General features: G+C 44.2%; 1 protein-coding gene across 11 annotated transcripts in view; it reads left to right on the forward strand.

The window, feature by feature from the left end:
- Positions 1-23,457, forward strand: part of DIS3L2 (DIS3 like 3'-5' exoribonuclease 2) — a 340,082-nt gene that overhangs the window by 213,855 nt on the left and 102,770 nt on the right. For 7 of the 11 annotated variants that reach the window (XM_036253315.1, XM_036253314.1, XM_036253318.1 and 4 more), the window contains exon 11: positions 15,731-15,846. In XM_036253315.1, coding sequence (XP_036109208.1) covers positions 15,731-15,846 — 116 coding nt within the window. Of the gene's footprint in view, positions 1-1,090; positions 1,277-15,730; positions 15,847-15,981; positions 16,068-23,457 lie in introns of those variants that run through there. The other 4 variants (XR_004958585.1, XR_004958587.1, XR_004958588.1 and 1 more) reach the window with 4 other exon arrangements.

Raw genomic sequence — 23,457 nt, forward strand, 5'->3', positions numbered from 1 at the left:
AAGACTGTTAGACAGGATAAATCTAGCTATATGCTCTTTTTTTTTTTTCAGACATATTTAAATCATGAAGACACAAAGATTGAACATAAACCAGGCCCACCTAGGTTTAGACCCGTCCCTGCCCAGGCATCACCCAGGCACCACACCTCAATATCTGTCACAAGTCTAGAACTAAGAGGTTCTAGGGAGAGGCCTTGGGCGTACTTCTTGCATTTCCCATCAGAGGACTTGCCCCTTCCAAGGAAGAGAAACACTGGGGTGGTTCATTCCCTTTACGGAAAAATATGCCCATGCTTTGTTCTGTTGTTGGCGCACTGCAGTAGCAGTGGCATTGCTGCAAACGAACAGAAGCTGAAGGTCATTGGTTCTGCATCAAGTCCGAGACCGGGTCTCCTGCTTCTCCTGCTACACATGCAGTGAGATGACTTAATGACAGCACTGCATTCCATTGTATTCTGTGCCACTCCTAACCGTGCACAGCATGTATACCACATCCTTAGCTCTGGCTGAACCCCTCCTTACCCCCCATGCCCTCACATGTCCCCTGTTGACAAGGAATAGAAATATAGAATCAGAGAACCCTTTGCCCTTGTCAGTTAGGCTAGTGGGTAGGAAATAGGCTGTACAGTCAGAGCCTTACTTCAGGCACTGCAGAAAGAGCTGCCCCTGGTTCATCCACTTCAGCATGCTGGGCCCTGAAATGCCACGTTCCAAGAGATGCCCTTCTTGAGCACTGTACTGCAAGAGGCAACTTAAACTTAATTTGGAAAGTTGAATCTATTAGATGTTGGAAACACGCCATATGTATCTTAAAAATAAGATATATGTGCAGCATTTAATTTAACTAAAAGAAACTATGTTTAAAACCTGTTCCTTGTGTTCTAGAAGAGAACACTTGATAAATCTTCCATAGATTTTTGGAAAAGAAAAATTTCACATCAGGGCAATTTTCTACCTGGATCCATTTCTGGGTTTTGTCTCCGACACCTTCGTGATGACCAGCGCTTTAAATACTAGTCTTCCTACTCTTCTCTTCTTTGTGAAGTCATTTCTAATCCCAGTTTTGAAACACTGATTTTTCCTCTTGCAGTCTCTTATGTCAGAGGGCATTCCGACCTCAGGCAAACGCAGGGCAACTCAAGTACTTCATCTGAGACAAAACCTTATTTTTGTGGTATGGCTCTTGATAATGAACCTGGGAAGAAAAATGGAAAATTCTGTAGAGTGGTCAGCTCATAAAGAAGTGCATGTCTTCTTCATTCATCTGGGGCATCGGTGAGTGAACAATTTTAACTGTCCTTGTAGTATGATCATTTTTTTACTGAATCGTACCTGGACTTGAAAAATCCAAGTAACTGAATAGTCATGCGAGTCCTCTGGCATGGAAGTGGGCTTCTGGGATGCTTGCCAATGAGTTCCTGTTTTGAGGACACAGAATCTAAGTGGAAAGATTAAGTGGAGAGACAGCTCCACCCCTCTAAGTCTTGTTCCTATGTTCCATTTGAATCTTCTAGCCTAATTTCTGTGGGGTCTGGGCTTCGGAAATTCTCCTTTTTCATGGATGTCTCAGTGCACCTTGTTAAACCAAATTTGGACTGTGGCCTGTTCATCTGCGTCCAGCTCTGCTGATTGGTTCCAGTTTCCTTATTCATTAAAGCCAAGATAATCTGGCACCCACCAGTCAGGCATCCTCAAGGATCTGGCACCAAGGTGAACCTGGAGGCTGGTTAAGAAGTCACAGTGATCCAACACGCTCATTGCATGATGAGAGGCAGTTGTGGTATACCAGAAAGAGCACTGGGGTGGGAGTAGGAGAGCTGGGCTCTTCTCTCATCTTTGCCTCCACTGCATCATGTAAGTTTGGACATGTCTGTGGTTTCTCTGAAATTCTCTTTCCTCGGCTATATGGGTGTTTGGACTAGAAAGTTTCTCAGATGTCTTCCAGTTCCAAAATACTGAGCATATGAAAAGCTAAAGGAACAAAGCTCCATTTATGCTTGTTGTTGCAAAAACACCACCTAGCTTTAAAGATATTAACAGTAGCTGCCAAAGTTTACATATGCTACTGATGCTTTTCCATAAAAAGTAGATAGTATGACCACAAATTGAGAAGAGGCACAGTCTTTATTTCAGAGGAGGAAAATTAACCTTTCCATGCTTCACATTTCCCAATCCATAAAATGGGGACAATAGCACCTAGTTTAAATTGCTGGGAAGGTTAAGTGAGATAACCCCTGGCACTTAGAACTGTGCCGGACAAAAACTAAGTGCTCAGTGAAAATTATTAATATAAAATTGCAAGATTAAGTTGACATGGAATTTTAGTAAGGTCATGCTGAAATAATGTATTCAGTTGCTGTTCCAAAGTCAAGGTGGATACACAATAGAGAATCCAGAAACAGACCCACATGTATGATCACCTGTTTTTTAACAAAGGTGTCACTGCAGTGTAGTGTGGAAAAGATGGTTTGATCAGTAAATGATACTAGATCAATTGGCTATCCATATGGAAAGAAATGAACTTTGACTTTTACTGCATACCATACATAAAAATCAATTTCATGTGAATCACAGATCTAAGGGTGAAAAGGTAAAATAGTAACACTTTTTGAAGTGCTACACTTCCAGAAGATAACATAGCAGAGTAACCTCTTGACCTTGGGAACAAAGATTCCTTAAGCAAGACACAAAAAACACTACCTTAAAGGACAAGAATGATAAATTAAAATGAAAAAGCAAGTCACAGAGTAGAAGATACTTGTACTCTCTCCATCAAAGGGCTTTTGTAAAGAGTTGAACAGTCACTTCATAAAAGAAGCGAGCCAATAGTCAAAACCATATGAAAAGTGAATAATATCATTAATCCATGGGGAAAATGGAAATGAAAACCACCATGACAAACTACTATGTTCCTATCAAAACCCGACAATACCAATGTTAGTGGGGATGCGAAGCAATTAGCACTCTCATACCTTGAGTATGAGTGTAAGTTGGCATAACCATTTTGGAAAACCGTTGTATGGTTCATAATGGAACTGAAGAGATTCCTTCTCCTTAACCCAGCAGTTTTATTTTTAGATGCCCACAAGAAACAAGTACATATGTACAAGAATGCTCATAGCAACATTATTCACAATAGCAAAAAACTAAAAACAAAGCAAATGTTATCAATAAAATGTTATATTTTCGGATATTCTTACAATGAAATACTGTACAACAAATTCAAAACACAATATGGATAAACCTCAAAAATATGTTGACAGGACTTCCGGTCAAGATGGCAGGTAGGTAAACGCGGTATCATGTTCTCCCACAACCACATCAAAGTTACAACTAAACTACAGAACAACCATCATTCAAAACCGCCTGAAATCAAGCTGAATGGAAGTCCTACGACTACGGAATTAAAGCAGCAGCCACATCGAGACTGGTAGAAGGGCGGAGGGGACGTGCTGGTCCCACACCCACGTGTGGCGGATAAAAATCAGGAGGACACCTCGGCTGGGAAGGTCCTCCCTGAGGACTGAGGGGTCCCCGTCCCACACCAGGTGCCCCGCTCAGGTTCCAGTGCCAGGAAGAGAATCCCCATCACTTCTGGCTGGAAAAACCAGTGGGAACTGAGGCTCAGGGAGGCCGAGGTGGCTGGAGCTCCAGGCAGCTCCTTAAAGGGCCCGCGCACGGACTTTCCGGACTCTCTCCCTCTAAGCTTGGAGGGGAGGCAGCTCGAAGGGCACCAGAGACATACAGGGAAGAACTGGGCTGTTTGGCATTGGAGCGAGGGCTGGAGAGGGGCTTTCTCCAGGACAACTGTGCTGTCAGAGGCCTTTGTTCCTTTGGTGAGCCCTTCCCTGGGGCGGCAGACAACCCCCACATCTGGGACTCCAGCAACCTGGCTCACACTGGTAGCCCCGCCCTGGTGAGCCCCTGAGGCCCCGCCCCACCCAACTTTCAGGCCCACCCAAGCTGTTGCCACTTGCTTAACCATAGGATTGGCCTGTCTTGGATCCTGCTTCAGGTTTTCCTAAATTCTTTCAAACAAGCAGCATCTGGTCTCAGATAGCCCCATACCTCTCGTTAAGTAATACACAGAAACAAACACGGGGAGGCAGCCAAAATGAGGAGACAAAGAAACAGGTCCCAAATGAAAGAACAGAACAAAACCCCAAGAAAAGAACTAAGCGAAATGGAGATAAGCAACCTAACAGATGCTGAGTTCAAAATACTGCTTATAAGGATGCTCAATGAACTTAGTGAGAACCTTAGTGAACTTAGTGAGGGCCTCAAGAGCATAAAAAAGGACCAGTCAGAAATGATGGATGCACAGTCAGAAATAACTGAAATAAAGAATAATTTACTGAAATAAAGAATAATTTACACAGATTCAATAGTAGAGTACGTAAATCCAAGAAGCAAACCATTGATTTGGAATATAAGGAAGCAAAAAACGCCCAATCAGAACAGCAAAAAGAAAAAAGAATTTAAAAAAATGAGGATAGTGTAAGGAGCCTCTGGGACAACTTCAAGCGTGCCAACATTCGCATCTTGGGGGTGCCAGAAGGAGAAGAGGGAGAACAAGAAATTGAAAACCTGTTTGAAACAATAATGGCAGAAAACTTTCCTAACTTGGTGAAGGAAAGAGACATACAAGCCCAGGAAGCACAGAGAGTCCCAAACAAGATGAACCCCAAGAGGCCCACACCAAGACACATCATCATCAAAATGCAAAAGGTTCAAGACAAAGAGAGAATCTTAAAAGCAGCAAGAGAAAAGCAGTTAGTTACCTACAAGGGGGCTCTCATAAGACTGTCAGCTGATTTCTCAAAAGAAACTTTGCAGGCCAGAAGGGAGTGGCAAGAAATATTCAGAGTGATGAAAAGCAAGAACCTACAACCAAGATTACCCTATCCCGCAAAGCTGTCATTTAGAATCAATGGCCATATAAAGTTTCCCAGACAAGAAAAAGTTAAAGGAGTTCATCACCACCAAACCATTATATGAAATGATGAAGGGTCTTTTTGAAGAAAAAGATAAAATATATGAACAAACAAAATGGCAATGAATACATATCTATCGAGAGTGGAATCTACAAACAAAAGGAACAGGCAGAGCAGAAACATTCTCATAGATACAGAGAACATTTTGTTAGTTGCCAGATGGGAGGGGGTTTGGGGAAATGGGTGAAAAAGGTGAGGGGATTAAGAAGTACAAATTCATTGCTAGACTGACAAACCTCAAAGGGAAAGGGGTTGGGGGTTGGGAAGAAATAAACCAAAGAACTTATATGCATAACCAATGGACACAGACAATAGTGTGGGGAAAGGCAGGATGGGGTTGGGAGGAAGGAGGAGAGGTTCAATGGGGGAAAAATAAGGAACATCTGTAATATATTCAACAATAAAGATTTAAAAAATAATAATAATGAACAAAACAAAACAAAAATATGTTGACAAAAGAAGCCAGATACACACACACACACACACACACACACACAGTACATACTGTGTGGATCTATTTCTGTACAGTGCAAAGACAGGCAACACTGATCTATGATCATAAGTGACAGAGGTCAGAAGAGTAGTTATCTTTGGTAGATTTAAAGACGTAGAGAAACTTCTGGAATTCTCGTTATATTCTGTTTCTTGAACTGGAGTGTGATTACCTAAGTGCATTCATGTTGTAAAAATTCACTGAGCTGTATACTTAAGGTTTGTATACTTTTTGTATTTTATGCCTCAGTAAAAGGTTTATTTTAGAAAGTAAAGGAACACAGAAAAAATGGAAAGAACCCAAATGTCTGTCTGCTGATGAATAATATTTAAATAAATGTGGTATAGTCACACACTAGAATTGTATTCAGCCATTAAAGGAGTGAAGTACTGATACCTGCTGTAACATGGAAGAACCTGAAAAACATTGTCCTGAGTGAGAGAAGACACATAGTGTGTGATTCCTTTTATATGAGATGTCTAGAACAGGCACAGCTATGAGACAGAAGGAAGAGCAGTGGTTGCCTAGTCCGGGAAGGTTGGGGAGAAATAGGAGTGCCTGAAAACAGATATGGGGTTTCTTTTAGGGGTGTTGAAATGTCTTGAAATTGATTTTGGTGGTGGTCGCACAATTCTGTATATTCTAAAAGCCATTGCATTGTACACTTTAAATGAGTGAGTTGTAGGGTACGAGAATGAAATCTCAATAGAGTAGCTATGAAACAAAAAGCTGAGGGATACTGATAACCATGGAGTGATTACAGTCCCTTAGGAAAAGGCTGTACCATGTGGCCCTGTAGCAAGGTAGTGAAGAACACTGGTAATGGAGTCCAACAGTATTCTAATCCTGGCTCTACTGTTTTCTACATGTGACAGCAGGTAAAACACCTATGCTCTCTTGAGCCAAATGTCTTCCTCTGTAAAATATGAATATTAATAGTATCTACCCCCATAAAACTTTTGTGAAGGTGATTCATTAATCAAGAATGTATGCGAGTATCTTGCACGTGCCAGGTCGAATCAGTGACAACTGTTGTTATACTTAGCCAAGAGGTTTTGCACCTGAAGAGTCTTGCTCCGTTTTGGTGACAGTGTCTAGTAAATTTGAGAGCATGTCCTGAGGCTAGGACAACTTTACCCTTCTATACCACATCAACACCTTTTGCAAAACACAGAAGAAATGTTCATATTAGTGACCCTGAGTTATTAATATTGAATTATATTTTGCTATTAAGAAAAGGAAGCACATAATACGTTTATAGAAGACTTTCATCCAAAAGTATTAAAACCATAAACAAATGATGAGTGAAGGGTTGGCATTCAGTTACCTAGAAAATTTGGCAATTCATAATATATGAAAACTTGGTTTATGAAAGAACTGGAAAACTGAGTTATAACTGTAATCGATATATGAATAGTTCAAAAATAGAAAGTAACCTTTGGTTACAGGAGTGCATGACAAGGTTTTGATTTCAGTCAATGTTTATTGTCCTCACAAAGGAGACTTTTGATCATATTGAAAATCATACTATGTTCTATTTAGTTGTTTTAAAATGGGTGTTCTGCCCTTTTTAAATGTTGCATTGACAGTGCTTGTAACCTACAGGAGTTGAGAAAGAAGCAATTATAAGTTAGTCAAATACCTGATACTAAGGGATGAATTTCATAAAGTAATGATTCAGAGCTTGGTCTCGGGAGCCAGACTTTGATGCAAGGAATCTGATCTCCCTGGGCTTCACTTTCTCATCTGTAGAAAGAGATCTCATAGCATTGGAAGGATTAAATGAATTAATACAACACGCTCTAAAAATCAAACAGCCAATACGCTGCTGTTGTGGGATAACCAGTATGGTGGATTCATATTGCAAGCATTCATAAATTATGGATATATTTTTTGTTAACTTTTGGGGAATCAGAAAAAATTCTTCTTCATGCAAGAAGATTAATTAATGAAACTGAGTAACTAGATCTAAAAAGAGCTAATTGGGTTAGTAATAGGAACCCACAAAGGCATCTCCAGAATGAGATAAAAGCTACTGAGAGGTTTCATCACCAGGATATAAACCATTTTTTTTTTATCCTCACCTGAGGACATTTTTCCATTTTTTGCTTAGATAGAGTGGGAGGGAGAGAGAGAGAAACATCGATGTGAAAGGGACACATCGAGTGGCTGCCACTCGCACAACCCAACCAGGGCCGGGGACAAACTGCAACCGAGGTACATGCCCTTAGCGGGAACCGAACCCAGGTCTCTCTGGACCGCACGGTGACACTCTAACCGCTAATCCAAACTGGCCAGGGCCAGGATATAAACCTTTTAAAAGCTTTTGCCTCTCAGAATTCAAGATGAGTATGAAAATTGCTTTAATTTCAACTGAAAGGAAAGCTGGGATCGGACTCAGCAGTTGTTGATAATAGTTAACATTTAGTGAATCAGCATCTACATACACACATGTTTATATTTCCTCAAAACTGGTTGAAAATTATATTCTTTTCAGTTTGGCTATTATAGACTTATAATTATGTTTTGTTAATAATAGAAGGGTTTTTTTTTTTTAATAGAAAAATTTACAAATGAGTGTGAAAATATGCTGAAATTTCGTTTCAAGCCTACGTCTCTGGGAAACCAGTGTGCTGGGATCAAACAAGCATTCCTTGTGCCCTACAGGCAAGAGAAAGAACAGGGTCCTCATGCCAGCCACACACACTGAACCTATACAACAACGTCAAAAGACACAGGCTGCCACAAACGAGTCACATTTCTGGCATGAGAATAGTTGTTTCCTCTTCAGAAGGGGTGTACCCAGTGCCTGGTACTTCATTTATTGAGCTAACCCAAACAGAAGTTGCCTGCAAAGAGTTTAGTTGCCGCTCTCCATCAGGAAAGTTGTCAGGGAGCCGCCACCTGCTTGTGCCTCCTGCGCAGGCTGGCCAGTGGGGCTTTCTCATGCTGTGTGGTGGGGAATCATGAGAGGTTGGGGCACACAGCATTTTGTTGGTGTGTTTTTATTTTCTTAAAAAACAAAACTGTAGCCCTGGCCAGTTTGGCTCAGCGGTTAGAGCGTCGGCCTGCGGTCCGGAGAGACCCGGGTTTGGTTCCCGCTAAGGGCACGTACTTTGGTTGCAGTTTGTCCCCGGCCCTCGTTGGTCGTGCGGGTGGCAGCCGCTCGATGTGTCCCTTCACATCGATGTTTCTCTCTCTTTCTCCCTTCCTCTCTCTCCCTCCCACTCTATCTGTACAAAAAAATGGAAAAATATCCTCAGGTAAGGATAAAAAAAAACACAAAAAAAACTGTAACCTGGCCGGTGTGGCTCTGTGGATTGAGCATCATCCCATGGACTGAGAGGTCCCGGTTCGATTCCTGGTTAGGGCACATGCCCGGGTTGTGGGCTCGATCCCCAGTAGGGGGCATGCAGGAGGTGGCTGATCAACATTTCTATCGCTCTCCTTTCCTCTCTCAAAGACAAAAACAGACCTGGCTGGTTTGGCTCAGCGTTTAGAGCGTTGGCCTGTGGTCTAGAGAGACCCGGGTTCGGTTCCTGCTAAGGGCATGTTGCAGTTCGTCCCCGGCTCTGCTTGGGTCGTGTGGGTGGCAACCACTCGATGTGTCCCTTTCACATCGATGTTTCTCTCTCTCTCTCCCCCTCCCACTCTATCTAAACAAAAAACGGAAAAATGTCCTCAGGTGAGGATTAAAAAAAACCAAAAACAATGAAAACATTTTTTTTTAAACTGTAAAACAACCCATTTATGATAGAAAATTTAGAATTTACATATAAGCAGAAATTAAAATTCCTAATCCTACCACTCAGATATTTTCAAGCCAGGTTTGCATTTCTTATTTTATATTTTTTATCATTATTGCTTTTCCAGCCTTTGAAAGCTGGAAATTTTCCAAGTGTATATAATGCAGAAAGGAACAGTCCCCGTATCCTCAACTTCCAGAGACCATCACTAGGGACATTTTAATTCTGCCCTTCTTAAGCAGTAACCCTCTCCTGCCTCTATTGGCTTGTCTTTCTTTTAATGCTTGTAGCTAGTTTTACTTAACTGGATTTTTCCTGCTTAAACTTTTTTTCCTTTCCTTGGCTTCAGTCACTGCAAACTCCTTTATTTTTAATTTTTGGATAGAGAATTTTGAACATGCACAAAAGTAGACAGAATGGTATAATGAAACCCTTGTTCCCATCACCCAGCCCCGGGGTCCCTGAAACCATGGCCAGTCCGCCCCATTCACACTCATCCCATTCCCAGCCTTTATCATCTCGATTTGCTAACTCTATAACTACCTCTAGGGCTCCTTTTTGGCCCATCTGACTTCACTTTTATTTGGAAATAAGAAAGAACCGAATGCCTTCCCTCCTCCTCGTGAGCCCGTGCTCAGCTCTCGGTCCCAGGCCTGACCAGGTGACCTGGGCTTTCCCCACTCACTCTGAAATGCCCGGCAACTCCCAGGCGTTGGGTGTGCCAGCTTCACGTGTGCAGCTCCTCATTCTCCTTCCTGTTAGTGAAGGGGGCCATTGCTCGAATCCTTTGGAAGAGGGGGAAAGTGGAACTTACTACCTGGGTGTTCCTCTTTCGTGCTGTTCATATAAATTTAAACTTAGATTCCTGAGAATTAGATTGAACATGACAAAAATTGCTGTGTGGGCAATTCAGTTGAGTACTTGCAGATTGATAGAGCCCTTTGTAATAACGAAGGAAAAAGGTTCCCTAAGCTGTTTAGTTCCAGAAGGTGAGCTCACCAGTTAAAGAGTTTGCAACTAAAGGTCCTCATCAACCCTTTGTTAGATGGCAAAAAGAACAATTTTAAGGGTAGTCTGCAGACTCTTCAGATCCTGGCTTTCTGAAGAGCCCGAGAAATCATCTTGTACAGCCCTCCACATACATGGGCTCCTTGCATTGCATTCAGATTTATTTGTCCCGGAAATTTTTCTACTTAAACTCCTTTTAAGTTTATGAAATATCCTCAAACCATCACCACGTCATGGCCAGGGAGTACTGCCATGGCATGCTGCACCAGTGGTCAACTTTTGTGTTTGATTACATAACCAAATACCACACAGAACTGGAAGACGTCAGAGTTTGAGTTGTCCCTCTTACCTAGCAACCCAATCAGTGTTTCCAGCGAAGTCAGGAAATTTGCTTACCCCAACTAAAAGATGGAGTTTGTTGTGTGGCCATAAGGTGATCCAAGCCTAGTTGTTTCTCAGCTATGGAGTCTGTCTCTAAAATTCAGTGGGACCAGACTAAGGCCAGGGCCAGCATCCTGGCCAGATGTGCTACCCTGTGCAGCCCGTCACAGCTGGGAACGTCTGGACAGCAGAAAGTCCCTTTCTCTCAGTTCTCTCCAGAGGGTTACCCTTTCTGAGCTTCCAGAAGACTGTTTTCTATCTTTCTAAGGCTCATGTTGCTGAGAAGACTGGCCACAGGGTCAAGAGGGTGATCCAAGCAAGAACGCTGTGTTCCTGTTGTGCCGGCTGGATGGAAACCAGTCTGTGGGGTGGGAAATCCCACTTCTGTTGTGTCTGTCAGCATGTCTGTTAGGGTTTGCTTCCTTTCACCATCTGCCTTTGTTCACCAAACATCTCACTTCTTTGAAGGACTGATTTAATTTGTTTGCTTGTCAGCATTATTCCTAAGGGATGGTCTTCTTCAGGCTCGTTGTTTTCAGTTCAGTGTGGCTTAGACTACATGAGTAAAACCATCGTGTGCAGAGTGAAGGAGGTGACAGCATGAGAAAGTGAATATAGCATTTTCCATTAATGTCACTTCGCTGCTTATAACTCTCCAGTGGTTTCCCATTGCACTTGAAATACTGGTATTCCCACCTGGAATAGGACAGTCACCTGCCACCAGCTAAAGATCTGTAAGCTAGAAATTCAGACAGGGATTCTTGGATCTCAAGAGCTTATAATTAAATAGAACTAGAGTTGATGGCTTAATGGTTGCTCTAGAATCAGGCCTTGCTACAAGTGGCCAAGGAGATTGGCAGGGGGAGCCAAAAGGCCTCTGCAGGGTAAGGGATGTGGCTGTGAGCGAGGCTGAGGGAAGTCCCTGATGGAACTTCTGAATCCATAGCGATAATGTGGCTTCTGTTTAATCATAAGAGGTAGGGAAGCATTTCTGCCTGTGGTCCACTGAGACAAAAACTTGGGATGCATCATGTCCTGGAGTTACAGTGACAGTGGCAGGAGTGAGGGGTGGTAATAAAAGGAGCAAAGGCTCTGAATCTGACCTGGTTTTGAATCCAGGGTTTATTACTTACCAGCCAGGTAAACTTGGACCAGTGACTTGGAATCTCTGAGCCTCAGATGATTCATCTGTGAAATATGGCTTACATGCTATTGCCAAAGTTACGTTTATGTGTGTGGAGGCCCTGGCACAAAGGGGACATTAAATAAATGGCCACTGCTGCTGTCCTTATTATCATTTTTGTGATCATCATTGTCAACATGTATTTATGTTGTTATAAATTATAAAACACTTCACATGTTCTCACTGAAGTAAAAACAGATTTCAGTTCAACTCATTTCCATGCAGTGAGATTTTGTAACCTTCCTCTTTCATGGCGCTAGTAACACCATAGTGTCACCACATTGGTCTCTCTGCCAACCCCATTAGGCTGTGAGCTCCTTACACAGAGGGATTGCCTCTTAGGAGGTCCAGTGCTGAAATGAACGAGTGCTCTATTTCCGTATATCATGGATCTGAGCGGGGAAGTGCTTACTCACAACCAAAGCTCTTCAGAAGTAGAGCAGTGGCTTCATAATGTGAGCTCCACCCCCTTGAGGTTGTGTCCGGGGCCACCTGGCAGGGACACAGCTGGGAGCGGCTGAATGGCTGAGAGGCTGGCGTAGAAGATGGTTCTTAAGCCCCTGCTGTAGGTTCTGTTCATGTTTTAATTACATGAAGCAGTTCTGATGTCCTCTGAAATGTATTCACTTACGTTGATGGGCCCTGGGCAGAGTTAGCCAGGTGTGGCTGGCCTTGGGGGCTGTGACCTCTGTGACCTCTGCTTCCACCGCTCTTCAGAACTCCCAGGGCTCACCATAGCCCCAGGAGATGAAAGTGCTTTAATGTAAAGAAAATTTTCAAAGAATCCTTTTATATGGAAGAGGTATTTTTTTAAACATCAAATTTGTCCTAAATGTTTGGGTGGCATATATTATGTAAATTTTTGGATTTATATTGTCTCTTTCATAGAATAAAAACTACAGTACAACTACCTCAAGAGTTCTGCAAGTTCACATTATGTAAATATATGTAATAAAATATTTACTTAGGGCTTCCATAAAAAATGTCCAAAGGAGAGAATAAGAGAGCTTCCCTTTGCTGGTTTTAGAGGCTCTGCTGGGAGTTCTGAGTGAAATTTAAGCCTCTCAGATATGTTTTGATTGGTCTCCTTCATGTTTTATCTCCTGTAATGAACTCTTTGTCAGTTTGTCAATTTTGAGTAAGGACAGAAAGTTCATGTGTAGTAACAACACACAGACTGAATTTAAAATTATGCTTTAAATCATGATGTAATAATCCTCTCTCTTTTCCTTTAGTCAATATTTACCTGTTAGGCCAATATATTATAATTCTGACTTCAGAAGAAGACACTTCATTTTGCCTTCTTCAAATGTTGGTTTTAGATACTTGTAATATCAAAATGGGAAGTCGAGCCGTCTGAGACTCTTGGCGACGTTCTCTTGGGGTTGAGTTCCTCGATCATCGCAGAGGAGGTTCACTGTTCCCCACGACCCAACAACACAGCTGCGTGGCTCCCACAACGAGGCAGCTGAACTCTGAGCCACACTGGTTTCTCTCAGCCCTCCAGACAGCCCTCTCTCCTCTGTGGGCAGTCGGTCTATTATCCACTGCAGCCAGGATCTCGTAGATGCACTTAGGTTTTCTCTGATGTATTAGTGTTACACACTGGGCAGGAAAACCCAGTGAATGCCCAATAGGAGGGTGGTCTCGGACTATGAGACAGATGAACAATGGGGGGTCATAAATGCTTTTCCTCCCCTGAACCCCAGGTTTAAACGTTTTTTCACTTTAAAAACTGAGGGAAGAATCATCCCCCAGTGAAGAAGGAATAGGAGGACACTAAATAGCTACAGGATTTGCAGATAAATGGGTGCTACCTTAGGACTGACTATCCAGGTAACCAGAGGAGCGGTGATACGTTAGCAGACTCTTCAGTGAATCGTCATAACCGAAAGGGAACTGACTGATTCATGAACTGCCCAGTCCACAGTTAGACCAGCTGCAAGTTCATCTGGATCCTGGAGTTCAAATGAGGTCATCGTCTTTCTTCCTTTATTTCTTAAACCTATTATTTTACTATATTGGCATGATTATGTGACAAAGATGTTTGGTTGGCAGTTCCTGACTTACAGTGGCCCTTACTATCTCCGAGATCCTGAAGATCGACCCCTTCCTGAAGTCCATGTCAGTCCTTGGAAAACAGAAGGGATCCACTTGAGTCAGTTGCCTGAGCCTAGACCAGTAACTGTGAACAGGGATGAGGTATAATAGAATGGCATCAAGCATATATTTAAATTTAAGCAAATTCACCTTTGTGCTCCTGTCATCAGTGTACTTCTGTCTGCCCATGATGCTTTCTTCTACACACTTATTTTGTATGTGTACTCTTTTTTATATTCTGTTCATTTTCTGCATTTTCATACATATATATATATATATATGTGTGTGTGTGTGTGTATATATATATATGGAAGTGTGTATGTGTGTGTATAATTACATATTATATATTTGAAATATGATTTATAGGATGTTCAAGAGTAAATCTTAATTATAACCTCACTGGCCCCCAGCCCAGCTTTAGGTGCAATTCCATTGGCCCAAATCATCTGACCATCTTTGGTGGAAGTGATAGGGAAGACAGAGCCCGTTGAAAAACAGCTCCACCAATAAGGGAAAGGGCAGTTCTAAAAGGGAAAACAAGCAGGGTCTTTTGCTAGAGGGGAAAAGGCAACAGGCAAACCAATGATTGATTTATACACTCAGATGGTATTATTGAGTGCTTACTATGTGTCAGGCATTACTCAAGGCACCGGGCCTACAACAGTGAAATTGACACACCAAGGCCCTGCCTTTCTGGAGCTTACACTATAGGGAGAGAGACAGACACTGGAGTCACCCAGTGCAGATGCTATGATATCTGGTAGTGACGAGACCTCTGAAAAAAAGGCCATGGTGAGCATCCTCAGTTGTGGATTAGGTGCTTTAGCAGTGCAGGTGCAGGAAACAAGGCAGAGAATCTCTTCTTCTGGGATTCTCTTCAGTTGGCCCCTATAAGGTAAGAAAGATTTTCACAGGCAGGTCCTGTTGATATTATCCCAAGGGTAAAAATGCATGAGCCAAGCCAGCATCTGAGTGGGATGAGGCAAGATACGTTCTGGGAATGGAAAGAGGTTTCCCATGACAGCTGTGTACAGAGCATGTGGAGGGTGAGGTCTTCAAGGCTGGTGTGGTAGGTCGGGGTGAGACCACTCAAGGACATGAGGAGCAGGCCAGGGAGTGGCGTCACTAGATCCGTGGTTACAAAGATGACTAGCAACAGTGTGGAAGGTTGGGTAAGAGGGGCCTGAATCAAGGGAGGAAGCCCAGCTGTGGGGCTGAATACAGGCTGTGGCCAGAGGGACAGGCCGGCAGAGCTTTCAGGGGCACAGTCTGCAGAATTTTGGGGTCATCTTGCATCTAGTGACCTGAAAGGATTTGTTCATCATCCAAAGTGAGTCTTCTTATTCAGGTCTACTGACATTTCCTCAAAGATAAGAAGCCTTTAGAAATGGGAAACATTGCCCAGCCAGTGTGGCTCAGTGGATTGAGTGGTCCCGGATCGATTCCTGGTCAGGGCACATGCTTGGGTTGTGGGCTCGATCCCCAGCAGGGGGTGTGCAGGAGGCAGCTGATCCATGTATCTCTCTCACATCGATGCTTCTATCTCTCTCTCCCTTCCTCTCTCTCTCTAACCAAAAAAAAAAATCAATTAAAAAACACATTTAGAGATGGGAAACATTTTCTGAAAATGGTTTATGTTGTTTGTTCATGATAAAGATCTCATCAAGTGACAACAGTGGAGTCACAGGGGTAGGTGGATTGCCCTGGGAGACTAGAAAGGGCCGCCTGTGGCCTCTGCAAGTGACATGCGTTCTTGGGGCAAGTCCTGGGAGGGGTCACGGTTGCCTTCCAGACCAGGCCAATGGACCTGCTTGTGTCTTTACAGGCAACACCTATGAAGTGGGGGTTCACATCGCTGATGTCAGCTACTTTGTTCCTGATGGCTCTGAATTGGATCAAGTGGCTGCTCAGAGAGCTACAAGTGTCTACTTGGTTCAGAAGGTAAAAATTCGTGTCCAGTTTCTTAAACAAAAAGAATTCCTGAGGAATAGCAACCTTATCTGAACATCTTTTCTCACATCTAATAAGGTCCCTGGGAAAATGCTTGCCCTCGGTTATTGCATGTTTTCCTGATAGGTCTTATCTGTTCAAGAGGAACCAAATTGAAGAGATCCAAGGCCAGACACAGTGCTCGTCTCCGGCCTGCATACTGGCCCTGCCACGTAAGTAACTCAGACGAGTAGTCAGCCTCAGCAGGAAGTGAGGGAACAACTGCCTGCAGACTCGTTTCAAAGCAGCGCGCAGCACGCTTTGCCCACAGCAGCCAGGTTTTACCAGGTTTATTGTGACACAACCATGCCCATTCACGTATGTATTATCTATGGAATGGTCATACTATAGGAGAATGGAATGAAGGTTTGCTACTGGCCTTTTAAGAAAAAATTTTGGCCCTGGTCAGTTTGGCTCAGCAGTTAGAGCGTTGGCCCATGGACCAGAGAGTCCCGGGTTCGGTTTCTGCTAAGGGCATGTACCTCATTTGCAGTTTGTCCCCATACCCGGTTGGGGTTGTGTGGGTGGCAACCAGTCAATGTAGACACATCAAGGTTTCTCTCTCTCTCTTCCTGCCTCTCTCTCCCTCCCACTCTATCTGAAGATAAATGCAAAAATTTCAAAAAGAAAAAATTTTGACCCCTATTCTAAAGGGTAGTGCTCATCTGCTCCTGATCTGCCCTTTACTAGATAACCTGGAATCTCAGAGGGAAAAGCGAAGGGAGCCAATGCAGGGCTGGGCTTTTCCTCCTTGTCCTGACTCTGCCACTCCTGGTGAGGCACTGAGTCTCTAGACCTCCTTCAGCAAGTACTCCGTGGGCACTCGTGTCTGCCAGGCATTGCCCTAGGCCCTGGGGACAGTGATGAGTAATTTCTACCCCCTCACGGGAGCTCATGGATTCTTCCAGTTTTCTTTCTCTTCTTTTTTTTTTAATCCTCACCCAAGGATATTTTTCCATTGATTTTCAGATAGAGTGGGAGGGAGGAAGAGAGAGAGAAATATCAATGTGAGAGAGACACATCGATTGGTTGCCTCCCACATGACCCCAACCAGGCCTGGGGATTGAACCACAACTGAGGTACATGCCCTTGACTGGAATCAAACCTGCAACTCTTTGGTCCATGGGCCAACACTAACTGCTGAGCCAAACTGGCCAGGGCTCTTTCTCCTCCTTTTGACACTCTGTTCACCTGCTTATTTGGGTCATCTTATGTTTCTGGCTATATTGTGACTTGCACTTCCTACTTTGCCTCCTTAAACCCTGTGGTCCAGTTTTGAATTGGCACCTATACTAGCTTGAACGTTCCCTCCTCCCATGCCCTCAGGACATGACTTCTCCTGTTTATTCTTTGAATGCACTAAGGTGAGAGGTATATCCCTACCAACCACCCACTCACATGTACGTGGGAATTGGGAACCTTTTACCTAGCCCCATCTCTCAGGGCCAAGAAACCAGCCCAGATGCCAAATCTGTGCTATTCTGGGAACTTCCAAATGTCATCATCTAGGGAGAAGATATAGAGGCCCAATCTCCCTCCACTGTCTAATCTGATTGGCAGTGCCCCTGCCAGCATACCTGTGTACCCACATGTCTGGCAGAAGGAAAAAAGCAGGCTCTCAGCACCGCCCTCGAAGGAGCATATCCTGGTAGGCCACTGTGCTTTTGGCTACCGCCTCTCTAACTTCGGGGGAAATTCATTGTGCTGTCTACCCCAGATAGAAGTGTTTAGATGAGTGCTGAGCTATAGGTTTGAGAAAACCACTCACATAGGGGTTCTGAAGAGGCCCTAGAAAGCCCCCGACCTTTCTGAACATCTTGGCACAAGCATTGAGACACGTCTGTAGGACAGCATTCCTTCTCTTAGTTATCGCTGAGCTCTCTTCACTATCACTCACTCCTTCAAACCAAGGGCTTGAGAAATGTGTGCTCCTGGCCACCTGAACCTCTCCCTCCTGCTGCTTCCCAGAATGGACTGGCCCTTTCATTGAATACCTCACCCCTAGGGTCCTAGGAACCCAACCACATGCCTGGTCCCTGGCCATAGGGAAGGATGAGTATCCTGGCATTGCTGACTGTGGTAGTGGATTTCTATAGGAGCCTGTGTTCTCCTGGGCTGAAAATGGTCACTGACTACTTCATGTCAGTCCTCCTGGATGGCCCTGTAGCACCACATCCACACCTTCCCCTCCCCATCACACCATTGCCCAGGATGTGCCATCTGCCGAGGTATTCAGATACAGAGACGGAGGAACTGTGCCCATACCCCAAATGCATAATTGGCCTGGGGCCCAAGGCTTGTAAGACCATCCAACTAGTATAGTATACAGTCAACCCTGTATCCACTGGTTCTCTATTCTTGGATCCGGCCAACTACAGATCAAAAGCATTCGGGGAAAAACAGTTAGGTTGTTGCTAACATGTACTATATAGTTGGTCCTGTGATGGTTGTGTCTGTACTCAACATGTACAAACTTTTTTCCCTTGTTATTCCCTAAATAATACATGTAAATAGCACCTATTTACATAGCATTTACATTGTATTAGGAATTATAAGTAATCTAGAGATGAGTTAAAGGATGTATGTAGGTTATATGCAAATACTATATACACCATTTTATATAAGGGACTTGAGCATCCTTGGGTTTTAGTATCTGCTGGGGGGGTCCTGAAACCAGTCTCCCATGGATACTGAGGGTCGACTGTACTTCCTTTTCAAGTCTGAAACCAAGGCTTTCTACAAATAGAGACGTCAACTGTGTCTGGGTTTCTTAGCCTCCCCATCTTTGCTGTGGAGCCCACCTCTGCCAGGACGTCTGTAGCTTCATCGGCCATCATGGAAAGTTCCCATTCGTTCCCGCAGACCCAAGACTTCCTGCAGCTGTGCTCCAGGGCTCAGGATTGGGACACCTGCACCCTTGGCCCTAGTTGGCAATGCTGTGCCAGGTCCAATAAACAACGCCATTTGACCTTTGAGTGCCCCGGCCATGTGCTAGCAATGCGTGGACTACGTTTACTACAACCTCAGGTTGGAGACTTCTCAGTCATATGCCCTGCCTGGAAATGCAGGGCCTCTTAAGGAAGAGAGATGAAACTCCTAAAATCACTTTTTAAAAAAAATCCTCACCCAAGGATGTTTTTCTATTTATCTTCAGGTAGAGTGGGAGGGAGAAGGAGAGAGAGAGAAACATCTATGTGAGAGAGACACGTTAACTGGTTGCCTCCTTTCTGTACGACCCTGACCAGGGCCAGAGACGAACTGCAACCAGAGATGACTGCACTCGAACCCGCAACTCTTTGGTCCGTGGGCTGATGCTCTACTGCAGAGCCAAACCAGCCAGCGCTCCAAAACTACCATGTTATCATGGTAAGAGAAACAGAAGTGGCAATCTCTTTAAAGATCATATAAAGTGAATAAATGAGAAATGTTCTCCCCATGTATAAAAGCTGAAGTCTGCTCCTCAGATTCAAATATTTAGAGATTTAGTCACAATGAGAGGTTCTTCTTCTAAGCAGGTGTCTTTCTCTTACTTAGCTGCTTCATTCTCCTTCTATAACCAGAAATGACAAAATAAAATTGGGTTAAATAACCAAGTTTGTTTTCTTTTCTGTTCTCTTTACTTTGGTTTCATGATTGTCACAGTTCTAGAATTCTACTTGGGATTCGGCTCCTAATCTCTGAAAGGGGGAGCTGGGTGGAGGAAGGGCCCTCATGCCTCTGAGTGGTTGTGGGCTCCTGCCGCCCGCCGGCACTGCCCCCAGCCTGGCAGGAGCGAGTGGCGCCGGCCCACAACCTTGGACAGCAGCAGCTGTGCCTCCGGAATCCTTGGAACCATGGCTCTGACCTTTCTTCCTACTCATTTTTGTTTCTTAAAGGACTGTGTCCAGGAACTTTTCTGCTGTTTTCACTTTACTTCGCCTGTAAAGGTCTTCTTAAAAGCTGGACGAACTGCTCTCCTCCTGCAAATCCTGTGCTCGCTCATTTGGCAGAATCATTGCCCCAGCTTCATCAGATGGGGGAGGGAATGTGTGGTGGGGACGGGGTGCCAGTTGTTTTCCCACCTGGAGGGAATGTGGCACTGATTCCATTTATTCAGTGCTACTGACCTGCAAGTGACTGATGTCAGAATCGCAGTCTAAGCAGGACCCAGGGAATTCTCCCATAGTTGAGGACAGCATGCAGTGCCGCAGGGCCGGGGCCAAGTACTGTCCACTGCTTTATAAATGGAATTCTTTCTGTGGGGACCTTATTCACAGAAAAAGTGTTTGGTTACTTTTGTTAGCACTAGGGTGTACTCCGGAGGAAAGATATAGTTAAAGATTGTCCATTTAAATTCCTTGAAAAAACATCTTTTTTGACAAAAGATAGATAAGTTAGGATAGGAACTGTGTACCCCTAACTTAGGCCTGTCCTTCTCAGAAGGACATGACATCTACCCAGTTAATGTCTCCCAACTGTCTTCTCTAAGAGGGAAATACAATGTAATTGTAAAATGTAAGGTAATTTTTTTAAATAAGTGAATTGAGTTTTAAAAGTAAAAGAAAACCTAAACAGTTGAAACCTAAACCGAAAATTTCTGCCTGTTGGCCCAAGCACTCGTGTTATTTTAGGTGTGAAACAGCTCAAGTGAAAGTTCGCCCATAAATCTCTACGATATTTTATTGGTACTGCTTTATAATAGAGATCAAAGATTGGAATTGGAAGCCTGTCTTAATGTGAAGTCCAAAGAGTTTTAAGATGTTCCTTTCTGACCCCAGCAGGTTGTCAGAATGTTGATGTTTTGTTAATGTCAAACTGTGTAGCACAGAGTTGATCAAATTCGGAATTCATGGAAGTGTTGATGTGAAAAAGAAAACTCTTTAAACAGATGTTGGCTGGCAAGTGAATTATCTCTGTCCTTTAAGTTTTTTGCGCGTGCGAGTGGGGAGCTAGCTGAGTGAACCTCATTGTTAAAATTCGAAGTCCTCAAAGAAAAGGAGAAAACTCACCAAGTTCCCAGGCTCAGATAGCCAATGGGCACTAAGGGTGTGAGGGAGGTTTGGGAGCCAGCGGTGGCCTGAGCCAAGGGGGGCAGAAGAGGCCTCTGTAGCCCCACACAGCTCTAGGCCCCCGGGTGGATTGTTGACAGCTGGCCCCCTCGAGCTACAGCTGGCCCCCTCGAGCTACCGTAGCCCCTTGTCGCTGCTAGTCCCTCCTGTTCCTCCTTGCCTAGATGGTTGATTCTTCCCCTCTGTGGCCCTTTCTGTTGGTCACAGGGCTGTCCTGGCTAACCCGTTGCTGAACTTGGCCAGCTTGCCCGCTGTGGCTTTTGCAGATGTTTCTGCTCTCTGGGGCTGATAGAAGATTTTATAGTCTTGTTGGTACCCCCGCCCAGCGGCCTTGGGCAGTGATGTATTTACCTAAATGATCAATTTCTCTCAGCTCTCTTAAGCCCTAGGCCAGAATGCTTAGAAAGTCAGTGTCCTGTCCTCATTGTCTCTTTTATCCATGACAAGCTTTAAGCTCTGACCTGACCCAACTTTGATTCTGGCTCTGAAACATGCTTAAGAAGACTCAGTACCCTTTAAGCCTCTTTCCTTTTCTGCTGCTTGAAGTGCTATCCATCCAGTTAGCATTTATCAAGCGCCAGCTGTGTGCCAGGTGCCAGGTATATAGAGATGGCAGAGATGCTGCTATTGCCCTGGGACGTCAGAGGAGCTGGGCATGTAACAGACAGTTACAGTACTCTGGGCTACCTGTGCTCGCTGGTGAGCAAGTGCTACAGAGGAGGGAGAAGTTGTGTTTGCCTTGCTTGGTGGTAGGACAGGAACTTCCATAACAGCCAAAAAGGCTTCGTCAAGCTATTGATTTTTGAGCAGTGTTTCAAATTGTAAGTAGAAAATCTCTACATAAACCAAAGTGGATGGAGGGCTTTCCAGGCCCAGGCTAGGAAAAGCATGGAACTTTTCAAGGAACAGTGTATAGTTTAGAATTGCTGGGGTGTAAGTTACAGGGACTGCCAAGAGATGAAGTTACAGAGAGAGCTGGGACTTCATTTTGAGGGCAAGTAGGGAAGTGACATGATCTCCTTTGACTAAGAGAGAACATCACCTTAGCAATCATGTGGTTGAAGAATAGTGAGGCCACAGGCAAGAAAATTGTTATTTGTACCAGAGCCCTTTCCCTCCGTCATGGCCCCTTGAGGCTCTGCGTGCCCCCCACAGTCTCTTAGAGAGTCTACTGATGTGTTGGAGTCCAGCTGGAGCCCAGGAGAACTAGAGCAATAGATATCTTCAGCCTGCGGCCAAAATGGACATCCTAAGCATAGGGTATTTCACATTTGCCCCCAAATTGCCTTCCCTCCCAATCTCGTGATCCGTCTCATACAGCAAAGAGTGGGGCTAGGCAAATGGGAGAACTTAGCTTCCCACTGTTACTTTTGCTGTCTCCTTCGAGGTAGGATCCAGAGGCTCTGTGCCAGCTTCTCCTGGAGAACCCTTGGCCACTGACCATGCTTTATCAAAGACTTCTTGGCCCCATTAAAAGTATTTGGGCCCTCCCTTATTAGAAGGATAAGTAAAAAATCAAATTACCTGCCCTGGCCAGTTTGGCTCAGCGGTTAGTGCATCGGCTTGCAATCCAGAGAGACCCTGGTTCAGTCCCGCTAAGGGCGCGTACCTCGGTTGCAGTTTGTTCCTGGTCCTGATTGGTCATGCAGGTGGCAGCCACTCGATGTGTCCCTTTCACATTGATCTCTCTCTCTCTCTCTCTCTCTCTCTCTCTCTCTCTCTCTCCATCTCTCCATCTCTCCCTCTCTCCCTCTCCCTCTCTCTCCCTCCCACTCTATCTGAATAAAAAATGGAAAAATGTCCTTGGGTGAGGATAAAAAAAAAATCATAGCTCATCAACTATTGAGAAAGGTAAGGCAGTGTGTCCTAATATAAGTGGAATTGGGTGCAGTTTAGTAAGAAGATACAGAAATCTGGAGCCTAATAAGGAATTTTGATCCAGAATAATTCCCACTCTAGAACTCTGCTATTGGTTTAGGAGACTATTAGAAAACATCCTGAGAGAGATAAAGGCACCAACACTTGAGCAGTGGAGATGGAGAGGTAAAAACTCTCTTGAGAGAGATTTAGAATGTAAACCCTACAGGACCTAGGAACTGAGGGATGTAGCAGGGGGAGAGGAGAGTGAAGGAATCAAGAGGTAACACCTGGCTGTGGTCTGTGGGAGTCGCGTGCATGAGCATGCGCGTGTGTATTTGTGTGTGCAGTGTTTTTGTTGTTTACTTATTTAACTGGGACAGGGCTGCTCTTAACAAAGAAAGAACATAAAGACACAGGAACAGGTACAGGGACAAAAATGTTGACCTTTGTCTTCTACATGCAAGTTTGAGGTGGGCCTGGGACATCCAAATCAAGGTGTACAGAGGGCAGTGTAATCGAGGGGTCTGGAGCTACCAGGAGAGGAGAGGCAGGGCTAGAGGTGCATATATAGATGGGATTCATGTATCAGTAGTCATGCACACCCAGGGATGAAGGGGCTTCTTGGGGAGAATGTGCAGAGAGAGGATGGAAAGCA

This window comes from Molossus molossus, unplaced genomic scaffold (assembly GCF_014108415.1).
Source record: "Molossus molossus isolate mMolMol1 unplaced genomic scaffold, mMolMol1.p scaffold_m16_p_11, whole genome shotgun sequence".
Taxonomy (NCBI): Eukaryota; Metazoa; Chordata; class Mammalia; order Chiroptera; family Molossidae; genus Molossus; species Molossus molossus.